Below are 13016 nucleotides of genomic sequence, written 5' to 3'. Positions count from 1 at the left end.
TTTTTGTGGGTTTTTTTCATAGTTGCAAAAACCCTCTTTCCTATTCTCTTACTGCTGCATATATGCATGCACAAGAGTGAGTGGGAGTGTGAGAAGTTGCTATCTTTTCTTCCTCCCACCCAGCATGCATGTGAGAATAAATTCAACTTCTGATTTAAGAGTGTTTGATTCTAAAAATTGATCACAAAACTGAATAAGCACCACGGTCTATTTTTAAAACAAAGACCTCTGCCTACGGACAGTTGGCAAGAGGATAAAGTAATTCAATTCTTCCCCTCTCTCCCGTCCGTAACATGGATAAAAGCAGCAAAAGGCGATGAGAAAATGCTTTTCCACACAGCGAGTGGTTAGGGTCTGGAATGCACTGCTCAAGTGTGCGGGGTAGGGTTAGGTTCAATCAAGGAATTATATGATTATTTGAAAAGAAACAGTGGGCACTCGGTGAAATGCACATTTGGAGAGCCAGTGCAAACATGATGGAATGAAAGGCCTCCTTCAATGATTCAGCATAAAGTTCCAAGCAAAAAATGTTAACCGTACAAATGTACTCCGAGCCAGTAAAACTATTAAGCAGTGATCAAATTCAAACAAGATCTTCACAATTTCAAAACCTTGAATAAGTTATGATAGCAGAGCACTTGTGAACACACATTTTATTAAGATCCCGTCTTTCAGAGACAACAAAATGATGTGTTACATTTAAAGCAGCACCTAACTTCTTTAAAAAAAATCAAATTAAAACTATCAGAACACTTCACAAGGACTTAATTTAAGTCGAGCAACTGTTGTTGGTAGAGATGATTTGACATGTGCAAGTAATTTTGAGCATCGCCATTAATGTCCAAAAAGGTTTTGAACAACATTTTTTTCAGCTGCACTAATGTTTCATATATCCTATATAAACAGATTTAAAAATCAAAAAATTTAAAATCTTAAAAAGTTGGAACCTAGTCTTTAAATAAAATTGATAGTGAAAGAAAGAATTAAAACCCATTTATTTAATAATGATATTCTTCCGACCCACTTAGATGTAAACAGTGCCCCTACAGAAAATAAAAAGTCAAACAGGCTTTCTAGTCACAACTCTCAACGGTTTCCACTCAACGTACAAAGTGCTGCTTGAAGCTATCTTCAGTTCAAATGTCACCATGACACATATCAATGCAAGTGCATTATTTAAGTTGAATACTACATTCCAAGAATATCCAGAGATAGATTTACAGAATCTGGAGTCCATCGTTTCTGCACAAGTCATTTGAGATTAGACTCATTTGCAGACTGTAAAGAATTTTCATCCAAATAGTTGTCCTCCTGCGAATGGTTCCAAAGTGAAGAACACCCGTTAGAATACCGGTGATCAGAGCTGGGCTTTGAAGTGCTCCTGCACTTCTCGTGAGCTGCTCCCCCACTGTTTTTCTTTACATCATAAGTGCCCACGTTCCCTCTTTTTGGTACAAGTTTTGAGCTGCCATTAAAAGAAAATGAACAAAAGGTACATTTGCATTCACCTAATTTTAGACCAAAGGTTTGTGATCTGGTTTAAAAACAACACAACTGAATCAGATCATTCTAATTCAATAGACTTCTTCATTCACAGATTGTGAGCGTCGCTGACAAGGGCAGCAGTTGTTTGCCCATCCCCAACTGCTTTTGAAAAGGTAGTGGCAGTCTATTTGAACTACGACTTGGAATATTGCGCACAATTCTGGTCGCCACACTACCAGAAGGATGTGGAGGCTTTGGAGAGGGTTCAGAGGAGGTTTACCAGGATGTTGCCTGGTCTGCAGGGGGTTAACTATATATGGAGAAGCTGAATAGACGCAGACTGTTTTTATTAAGATGACGGAGGTTGAGGGATGACCTGATAGAGGTCTACAAGATTATGAGGGACATGGATTGAGTGGATGGGCAGGCATTGTTTCCCAGGGTAGAGGGGTCAGTCACCAGGTGGCATAAGTTTAAGGTCCGGGGTCAAAGTTTAGAGGAGATGTGCGAGGCAAGGTTTTTTTTTAAACATAGAGGGTGGTGAGTGCCTGGAATGCGTTGCCAGGGAGGTTGTGGAAACAGATACCAAAGACATCTTGACAAACACATGGACAGGGTGGGTAAAGAGGGATACGGCACAAGGAAGTGCTGAGGATTTTGGCAAAGGTTGGTATCATGACCGGTACAGGCTTGGAGGGCTAAAGGGCCTGTTCTTATGATGTATTGTTCTTTGTACATTTCAATCAAGCAGCAGGCAAGGGACAGCATTTTATATTTAGATCCTGACCTACAAAGTTCTTCGTACCTGGACCCCAACCTCACTTCACAAAACCAGCTCTCCCACCCAAGAAGTCACAGATACGAAAATAGAAATGTTCTAACAGGATACTGGCCCGGCTAAAGTATTGAAGCTTTGTGATTTAATATAAGTGAACTTCGATTCCTCCTTAATTCTCATCTCCTGTTCCTACCATCAACAGGTCTATTGAAGACTAGACGTATAAAAATGAAGAATAGAGAGGTTTATTACACACCTAGTTTCTGGAGTGAGGGGAACTGTTCGACCCGTTTCTGTGGATGCGGCACTACATATTGGAGGAAATTTGGTATTGGTTGACAGTTCAGGTGCAGCTACTGGAGCTGTATTAGGTCGGAGGTAAGCAGACATATTTGGCTGTGATTGTATCTTGTGCTCCTGCTCAGCACCTAGAAGAGAACCTTACTTTTAGGACCATAAATATTATATACATATAAAAAAATCAAATATTAACCATAGTAATTACAGGTGTCATGAATAATCACAGCATGGTTTGTCATTCATAACTTGATCACTTAATAATTTGAATAAAAGCAAAACTTAAAATGTATAATGTTTTAAGCATTTACTTCCTCATATTCACTTGAATACGGGAGGGAGTGGCATAGTGGTATTGTCACTGGACTAGTAAACCAGAGACCAGAGTAATGATCTGGGGACCCATGTCCAAATCCCACCACTGCAGATGGTGAGATTTGAATTCAATTTTTTAAAAATCTGGAAAAGTCTAGCGATGACCATTAAACCATTGTAGATTGTCGTGAAAACATTGGTTCCCATCTGGTTCACTAATGCCTTACCTGGTTTGGCCTTCATGTGATTGACTTTTAAGTGCTCCCTCAAGGCAATTATGAATGGGCAATAAATGCTGGCACAGTCAGAGACGCCCACATCACATGAGCAAATTAAAAAAGTAAAGTTGTCATAGTGCCAGATGACTTTCCCTTTTGAGGGGGGAGAGCTGACGTTGGTGATTTAACCTTAGGATCACCGCACCTCGGGCGACGAGCAAGGTGGAGAAGGTGTGGCCGTCATGAATAACCTCAGCCGGTACAGGAATGGAAGCCACGCTGCTGGCCTCGCTCTGCATCACAAACCAGCTGTCTAACCAAGTGAGCTAAACCGGCCCCCCTTACTGGAATATTAGAAGCTCTTTTGTAAATGTGTGAATGTTGGCATCATAATCTCAGCCAGTGAATGGTTAGGCCCAATGGATGGGAAGCGGGAGACCAGAGTGATTTTAACCTTTCCACTGTGCTCAAGGTACTTAAATCTGGACGGACATACATTGTGGGAACAGATTTGATGTTTCAGAACACCTCTGATGCAAGGTCAAGGATCTGAAACTTTAACTCTGTTTCGCTTCACAGATACCGTCAGACCTGCTGCGTATTTCCTATTTTCCTTTTGGATTTCCAGCCATCTGGGCTATGTCGCTCATGGAAATAGGTGGGCAGGCGTGCTTGGACTGTTGGTATTTATAAATTATGGAGAATTAACTCAAGGTTGATCAGGAAAACTGTGAAGCGGAGAGAAAAACAAAAATCAGTCCCAGTCAGCGCACTGTAGGGAAATAAAATCCAACAAGAAAAGGCTCGAGGAATAAAACGGAATCCAAGCATTAGCGTATTCAAGGGCATTAGAGGAAGAAGCACGGTGGATGAGGTATCACTTTCCATTAATGCTTAAATGTTTGCACATGGTCATGAAATAACTTACTGATAGACAAGGCACTTTGTGGCTTCCTTATTTTTGGCCTTTTACTCTCCACAAAAGGAGCCATGTTCAAAAACTGCTGCTTCAACCATGTTGCTCGTTCTTCCTCAAAACCCTTCCTCTGCAGACATAAATGGAAATAACTTACAAATTATCCCCTCTGGATTTATTAAAGTATTCCTCCCACAACTGCTAGATCAGAACATACAACAGTTTGACAAACTATTCTACAGGATATAGAACGATAAAGCAATGTACTCCCAGAACTAGAAAAGAAAATGCTCATGCCAATTATATATCATGCATTGGCTTCCAAGTGGAAGAATTCTAGAATATCCGAGCTTGTGAACTCTGCCCGGTTTGAACCGCAAATTGCAGAAACGTACGCAGTTGCAATTTATAATTTTCATATCTGCCATTTCATGATGGCTGGAAATCATATTAGATGTGATTGCAGATTAAGGAATTCAAGAATCTACAAAATATTTCTGCAAGCCACAAATCTCATTGTATTGGGTGCTGATAGTATGAAACTTTCTACATAAAATCTTTCTGGAACAGAAATGTTCAAAGTAAATGCTGAGCATTTCATGATAACTTCTTTTGCAATCAACTACAAAAAAAATAACCTTTTAGCAACAAAAATGCAGTTTTCACAGCAATTCCGATCCATGTTAAGGGACAGAATCCACTACAAGTCTATAAAATGTCTGGATTAACGCCATTCTATGCGGAGACGAAGGACAGTAAAATAACCAAGGGCTACCTCATGCCCCAGTCTAATAGCTGCTTCTGTAAAGTTCCTTCTCTCTCTTTCAAAGTTTTTCTTCTGATCATTAAATAGTCTCCACTCTTCTTTCAATCGTTCTTTTTCCTCGAGTAAGTAGCAGTCTCGCACTAATGCAGCCGTTTCATCATCATACTGTGCATTCAGCTGTTGCTTTGGAAAGAAGACGCAAGAATAACCGTCCCATTTGGAAAAAGACGACTGGTACAAGTAGACATTTTTTTTCCAAAAAAAATAAAATTTGCTACCTTTTAAAAATAGATCAGCTATATTTGCAATCCCTGTCTGTATGTAATGGATCTATAACAGAATTACTGTGGTAACGGAGTTCCAACCACAGAGCACACATGGAACATGAACAACATAGTGAGGTATGGCCAAATGGCCCATTCCGTGATGTTCATCTGCCTTAATACCTCTTCACGTGGCTCAGTGTCAGGTTTAATTTCATAATGCTCTCATGAAGTGCCTTGGGGATGTTTTACTATGTTAAATGAAGTTACTGCAAGCATAAATGCTAATGGAGTCAGTGTCAATCTTAGCAGCAGCAAAGGAAATAAAAACAAAAGTTGCTGTCACAGCCACTCGTGCTCCATTGCAACTGTTTGGTGATAAATCAGAAGTAGAAACGTTTTTCATATGCATCAGTGTACAAAATATTGCCTCTTTCACTGATGGGCACAAGTACTACCAAAACCACTGTTGCTCAGAACATCAGGTGAAAGCTCGCCACTCGCCCCTCAAGCCCCATTCCATTTAACTTCTAAAGATCAAAAGGAAAGAGGAGGAGTAGGTGATTCAGCACACTGAACCTGCTCCATCATTCAATATCAAGGCGGTATTGATCTTGGTCTAAACTCCACTTTCTTGCCTGTTCCCCATAATCCACGACTCCCTCATTAGGTTAGACTTTCAAAACATTCAGACTTCGAAATAAGAAATGAACTTTAAAAAAAGGTATATATGTCCAGCCTAGTTGCAGGTCTGTGTTGTATCAGATCTTCCAACCACAAGGAAAGAACTTACATCCACATTGCACTTTGATTGTTGCCAGGGTGTCCAAAGTAAGATACTAAATTATTATTTTTGAAATGTAGAATGAATTTTACCCTAGAACGTGTGAAATGCAGGGATGGCAGCAAAAGAGGGGAAGCAAGTAGAATTAGTTTCCGGTTACAAATAAAGTCACAAACATCTTTGCCACGGTGGCACAATGGTTAGCACTGCTGCCTCACAGCACCAAGGGCCCGGGTTCAATCCCGCCTTGGGTGACTGTGTGGAGTTTGCACGTTCTTAGTGTGTGCGTGGGTTTCCTCCGGGTGCTTCAGTTTCCTCCCGCAGTCCAAAGATGTGCAGGTTAGGTGGATTGGCCATGATCCATGTGCGGGGCTATGGGTCTAGGTAGAGTGTTTATTCAGGGGGGGTTGGTGCAGACTCGATGGGCCGAATGGCCTCCTTCTGCACTGTAGGGATTCTATGGATCTCGCTGACCACAAGAATTAAGTGCAGGAGTAAGCTATTCAGCCTCCCAAGCCGACTTCACCACTCGGTTAGGTCATGGCTGCTCTGATTTTAATTCCACTTTCCTGTCTGCCCCCATAACCCTAGACTTCTTTGCCGATAAAAATCTCCCTCTCTCAGCCGTGAATATATTCATTGACCCAGCCTCCACTGCTTTTTGGGGAAGAGAATTCCACGGCCCTCTTGAGGAAAAATGCATCCACATCCCAGTCTTAAATGAGAGACGTCTTATTTTTAAACTGTGCCCCCTTGTTCTGGCCTTCCCCACAAGTGAAAACATCCTCTTAGCATCTACCCTCAGATTCCATAGGTTTCAGTAGGATTACCCTTCATTCTGATAAAACTCCAATGAATATATGCCCAACCTGCTCAATCTTTACCAAGACAATCTCTTCATCCCACTACTAATCAGCCTAGTAAGAAGGCGTAAACTGTACACACACAGTCCAACATAAAGCCCTGTGCAGCTCCAGCAGTTTACAGCTACTAAAAGTAACGATGCCTCCACAGATTGGACCACATTTACTTTAAAATTTAAACCATACCTGTAATAGCTGTTGTTGGGCTTTGATCACGTCCCTGCATTGCTGAATTTCTCCCTGTAGCTTCTCAATTTCCTGATCATGATCAGCTATGCTGATAACTTCATCATCGTTATGAAAACCAGGCTTCACCAAGGATGCTGCAATAAATGAAACTCAGCCTATCAGCGCTGCTGGAGAGATTTACAACAAACCATACACCATGTATGTTTTCTTAAAATCAGTAAGGCTGGGCCTTTTTCACCTACATGGAAGAAGTCTTACTTTATCTTTGACACTTCAGCAAAGCTCTATCCATAAATTACACAAGGCACAGTAACGAGTGCGAGTAAAATGTGCAGTGACTTCATGAAGTGAACCAACCCAAAACAGACAGCTCACCTTCCAGCCTTAGAAAACCACAGGCTTAAACTTACCAGGTGAGGAGTTTGCTGCTCATTCGGAAGGGCTTTCTCACAACTGTCCTTTCTTAAAAAAAAAGACCCAAAAAAGGGTAGGGTACAAGCTCGTAGGGATTTTTGAATGTCAATTTGAAGGGCTAAATTTCCTTTGGAGAAATGATAGCACAAATAATTGCAATGTAGAACAACCTTTCCTTTAACCTTTTGTTGCCCAAGGAAATAGTTTGGCAATAGCAGAGTAAATGGTTAGATACACTAGAGGGATTAATAAACAACTTTGCCAGCATTAGGCTTTAAACATTTTCCAGTTATTTAAATCTATTTTACCATACTCAGACTAAACAAAACAAAACAGCATATAGCTCAATACAATTACTTAAACCAGAGGATGTCCAAACAATATTCCATATAGACTACAGGCACAGGAAATCAGAAACAGTTCCCTTTGCATTTCTATTGCTTGTACTTTATTTGTTCAATTTGAAGTTGTTGGTTTGGAACCAGCTGTTATCAGCTTTACAGGCCTCAAAATTCCACGATATTCACCCCAAGTGACCCTCAAAAAACAAAGATTGAACACTGTTGCTCTGAACTATTCAATCACAAACAAACCAATCATACCTTGAGAGTCCAGTTTCTCAACATGGTTTTTCAGGATTCTCCACTGTTGCCGAATACTGTTGGTGAGCTGCTCTCTGACTGCATCACAAGAAAGCTCCAAACTATTTTCTTTGTTTGATTCGCGAGAATCCTCTTCATTATCCGAGCCTGCCTGTGAAATCAAAAAAGGACGTAAAACTTCTCCGAGAGAGAGATAAATAAAAGTGTTGAGAACCCCCAGCCGGCTTCATTTAAAATAAAATTGCGCCCCTCAACATGAAAATCAACTTTCCCAACAAAAATGGAGAATCTTTGACATTTTGCAAAAAGACCCCAAAAGAAAATGAGACACAAAACAATCTGGCATTCATAACCCTCGAGAGGTTTTATTAAACGGTCACCACTGTGTGGTAAGCCCTTCCAATTTCCTCTTATAGTCAAACAATCATTGCCAGAGAGAGATTCGCAAGCGACTTCACCTCCAGATGAGGGGAAATCAGTTGTATGTTCGTGCACAGTAGATGTAATCTTACCCAGCCATTCTTTGGATGCACGGCAGAGAGAGGGTACATCTGGGACAACTTTGGGACTTCAGTTATTTCATACAATAAAAAGGGTCAAAAAACACATCATTTGCATCAAACTAAAACTATTCCCATTTTGTAATGATAAACGTCGTGACTCGGGCAATTGCCGAACGCTCCAGTGATTAGCCTAGTCAGCAATGAAGAACACAAATCGGTCCTGTTTAATAGCTGGGATGTCAGTATGGGTGGCCTGGGCCAAATGTCAGATTGAACACTTGCTCCAATGACAATAGGGCCTAATTTTCCAGCATGGGAAAAGATGCATCACCTGGGAGATTGAGCTCGGAATACAAAAAAGGTTTCTGAAGGTTTTTTTTGCATTATCTGCAATATTTGGTTCTGCTGATTCCAAACTGAGAATCTGTTGCATCTTCTTTCTGGAGTGTGACACAATGCCTTCAGTGCTACAGCACCTTGGCAATTAGTTCATCCTGTTCATGCGAGGGGTTAAATCACGTTTCTTATTGATAGCAGCCCAAATGCCAACCCATCATAGCAAGCCTGCCACCTGTGCCAAAATCGTATCTGTTGTGCATCTTGAAACTAACTAGAACATCTCTTTTTGTTAGGCTAGCTACAAAACTGAATTGCTGTAATATTTTAAAATTGTAACAAAAAACAGGAGAACTAGCTATTTGCTGGATATTTAAATATTCTCAATTTTCCTGCACCAAGTACCAACAAAAAGTTACTCAATTAGAAAAACAATTTGAAAATCGCTTCACTGCACTGGTTGATAGAGTTTTGCAACCATGAAAGAGAAGAGTGAATTTAAGGAAAAGAGCAAATAATGATATGTTGTGACGCTGCTTGGGCTGAAAGTTACATATTGTTTTCCTTATTACAAGGAAACTGTCAGTACTTGCATTTCTGTGAACCAAATCAAATACAAGCAGAGACGCTCAACAATGGTGAGTTGTTGCTACAGTAAATTAACGAGATGAACTGCTGCCTCTTGTCGTGGTTTCATATCATAGAAGTACGTTGTGGAAAAGTAAAAGTTTAAACAGACTTATGCAAACAATAAACAGCTGACCCATTACCAAATCTTGCATTTTATGAAGAAGAATCCATGAACAATTTCATGTGGGGGATGAGAGGCAAATCTACTGAATGCGGCAAAATATCCAGATACAATTTTTGATATCACACTATTCTGTAAGGATCATTGCACAACGTATTGAAAGGAAATGGTTTCATAATAAAACCTTAAATGCACAACAGAAAGAATATTGGGAAACTCACTATACCACTGCAATCTTCCACGTGTTCCTTTGGTCTCTGCTTTCTACGATTAAGTATAGACATCATATCTTTTTTCATCTGCTGTAGAACTTGCTTCAGTTCAATATTTTCCACCATTAGTTCTTTATGGTGCCTTTCATAGTTGTTCATAAGAGATTTGTACATTTCCCCTTCATTCCTGCAGAGCGGGGAGAAGCGGGAAAATTATTGTCCGATGACTTTGCACAGAGAAATTATGGAGATACACAACACAGAAAGATGCAGAAGATCTTTGCGCCATAACTTTACAATACCTGGCTTCCGTTTTGCCAGTCCTCCATGCACTCCGTCGCCCATCAGACCGTCCCACATAATTCAGGATGTCAATACCTGTTTAAAATATTTTTTTAAATCAGGAAGTGGTTTGAATGCAGAATGTGAAAATATGGCTGATTTCGCACCCCCCCCACGGAAAAATGTGCGGGATTTTGAGTCCATGCCCCCCACAAACATAAATGGTGACACAGGCGCAAAATCCTGTAAAAGTCCAGAAGAGATTTGCGTTGCCGAATTTTATGGTTCTGCAATGAGGTCCCCCATGCCACAAACAGCGGGAACCTCGTTTAAACTACATTTCATTATTCATTGGCCTCCCCACAATGTGATTTTCTCTCCCACGCACTGAATATTCTTAACTCTTTGATGTGATGTCATGTCAGCGAGGTTTATAAGAATGGGATGCAGTGGAGAGAATTGCATTGGAGGTGCCACGGTGATCATAGCCCCAGGGTGGGGTGCAAGGAGAAGAGGGACTTGAATGTGAGGGGAGAGTGCCTGAGATACTGTTAGTGACACAGAGATAAGAGATTAGCAGATAGGGGAGCCCTTTAGAGATGACGCTCTGGTCAGACCGCGCTCCGCAGAGCGACGGCATAAACCAGGTCCCCAGAATTATTTTGCACTAAATGCCAGAAATTCTGGTCTCAAAACGAGGCTGTGGATCTGGAGATCTTCACACCGGTTTTCAGTCACAGTCAGATACTCTGACAAATTATAGGAAAACAGCCCCTTCCTTACTTTAAATGAATGAAATACCAGTTTACACCAATCAATAAATAGCCTCGAGGAGGGCTGGTGCTCTGACCATGGATAGCACCTTCCTCACCTGGTAACAGTGGCATTGGTAGTATTATGGGCTGGGTAATCCTATATGGCCCGATTTAGCTCAGTGGCCTAGACAGCCGGTTTGAGATGCAGACAAGGCCAGCAGTGCGGGTTCAATTCCTGTACCAGCTGAGAATTCTGAATTCTCCCTGTTACCCAAACAGGTGCCGATATGTGGCGACTAGGGGCTTTTCATAGTAACTTCACTGCAGTGTTAATGCAAGCCTACTTGTGACAATAGATATAATGTAAGCCTATTTGTGACAATATTTTATTTTTACACTATAGCTTTAAATTAAACTAGTCCTGTTGGATTCACTTCTTCTGCCTGCATTAACTTGGAATTGCCAGTAGGTGGCAGTAAGTGATAAATTAGATTAGAAATACTTGAATTGCACCAATAAAAGCAGAGCAGTAATCCTGGAATTCCTACAGTGCAGAAGGAGGCCATTCAGCCCATCGAGTCTGTAACAATCCTCTGAAAGAGCACCCTACCCAGGCCACTTCCCCGTCCTATCCACATAACCCAGTACAGTAGGGCAGCACGGTAGCACAGTTGATTCCAGGCCTAGGGGAGTGGAGGAGAATCATGCAAGAACAGAAAACCTGGTGCCCGGCCCGCTAAGTGGATGCAAACGGGTTTCACTCCCCTTTAAAGCCTCCATGATCAGAAGAATACTTACATAGTTTTTTATCTTTCTTATCCATTACAAGTTGGTGTAAGCGCTCTTTCAGTTTATTGTACTCCCGCTCCTTTCTCTTCAGGTCATGGTTGTACTGAGTAGCGCGGCTCGCTATTATATTCTGCAACTTCTGTATCTAAAAAAGTGCAAAGTCAGAGCAATTTAAAATTGAGACCAGATTTACTGTCATTTTCTGAAAATTAATTCTGGGGACCAAGTACTGGAGGGCACAGATTCAAAATAATTGACAGGAGTTAGAGGTGAAAATGAAATGAAAATCTCTTATTGTCACGAGTAGGCTTCAAATGAAGTTACTGTGAAAAGCCCCTAGTCGCCACATTCCGGCGCCTGTTCGGAGAGGCTGGTACGTGAATTCATAGAATAGAATTTACAGTGCAGAAGGAGGCCGTTCAGCCCATCGAGTCTGCACCGGCTCTTGGAAAGAGCACCTGATTTCATTCAATTGCCAATCCCACACCTCCACCCTATCCCCATATCCCAGTAACCCCGCCCAACACTAAGGGCAATTTTGGACACCAAGGGCAATTTAGCATGGCCAATCCACCTAACCCGTACATCTTTGGACTGTGGGAGGAAACCGGAGCACCCGGAGGAAACCCACGCACACACGGGGAGAACGTGCAGACTCTGCACAGACAGTGACCCAAGCTGGGAATTGAACCTGGGACCCTGACACTTCCATGAAATTCATTCCATATTCTCCATGGAATTTTGGACTGAACTGATCTCTCTACGCATCTTCTGTACCGAGTACTACTACACTACGTATGCTTCACTCAATGTCTATGTATTTACATGGTGTGTCTACCATATGGCCTATGTTTTTCATGTATGGAATGATCTGCCTCGACTGTACGCAGAACAATACGTTTCACTGTACCTTGGTACAGGTGACAATAAATCTAAATCCAATGAAACAGTGAAATATTTGTAACCAAGGTGAAGTTTCAAATCCAGCTGATTGAGTCTTAAAAGAATTGCACTGTGTATGGTATGGGAGGGCTTCAAAAAAGAATGGTGATCAAAACCCGTTCACAATTTGGAAAAAGTGTAATGCAGTTTTTGTCTTACATTCACATTTATTTTCTAGGCTAAAGTTAGACATCAAAAACAAGAAACACCCGACAGCAGTAGGATTTTAACACCTTTGTATTTAGAAGTACTTGCAGAGGAGACAGGGGAGGTAGAGTGCTTAGTTGGAGAGAGTTTGGGGGGGGGGGGGGGGGTGTGCCTGTGCAGGGTTCGGCCTGGATTTCTCAAAGTTATGCTGAAGGGCTACTATTTCTAACTCCTTCAGAACAACAATTAGTGAAATTACAGCTGAATGATCCGAAGTAAACAAGTTAAATTGCTTTGCACTTCTGGACGATTGCCGGGAAATCCTTACCTGGGAACCTCAGAGGGACCCGCTTCAAACTCGACACTGGACAGCCAGGAAGTTAAGGGTTTTCAGGATGCTCCAACACAA

At 41.4% G+C, this 13016-nt stretch overlaps 1 protein-coding gene across 5 annotated transcripts in view; it reads right to left on the bottom strand.

The window, feature by feature from the left end:
• Window positions 1-638: 638 nt before the first annotated feature.
• The window catches only part of LOC119964328 (afadin- and alpha-actinin-binding protein-like), a 55382-nt gene continuing 43004 nt past the window's right edge, over window positions 639-13016 (bottom strand). For 3 of the 5 annotated variants that reach the window (XM_038793640.1, XM_038793641.1, XM_038793638.1), the window contains exons 6-14: window positions 11528-11663; window positions 9995-10070; window positions 9702-9879; window positions 7891-8041; window positions 6872-7008; window positions 4785-4958; window positions 4022-4139; window positions 2520-2691; window positions 639-1465 (exon numbers count right to left, since the gene is read on the bottom strand). In XM_038793640.1, coding sequence (XP_038649568.1) covers window positions 1252-1465; window positions 2520-2691; window positions 4022-4139; window positions 4785-4958; window positions 6872-7008; window positions 7891-8041; window positions 9702-9879; window positions 9995-10070; window positions 11528-11663 — 1356 coding nt within the window. In that variant the 3' untranslated portion in view covers window positions 639-1251. The remainder of the gene's footprint in view (window positions 1466-2519; window positions 2692-4021; window positions 4140-4784; window positions 4959-6871; window positions 7009-7890; window positions 8042-9701; window positions 9880-9994; window positions 10071-11527; window positions 11664-13016) is intronic. The other 2 variants (XM_038793642.1, XM_038793643.1) reach the window with 2 other exon arrangements.

The sequence above is a fragment of the Scyliorhinus canicula genome, chromosome 4 (assembly GCF_902713615.1).
Source record: "Scyliorhinus canicula chromosome 4, sScyCan1.1, whole genome shotgun sequence".
NCBI classification, from domain to species: Eukaryota; Metazoa; Chordata; class Chondrichthyes; order Carcharhiniformes; family Scyliorhinidae; genus Scyliorhinus; species Scyliorhinus canicula.
The sequence above is the reverse complement of the archived record's forward strand: the minus strand, read 5'-3'. Positions and strand labels throughout refer to the sequence as shown.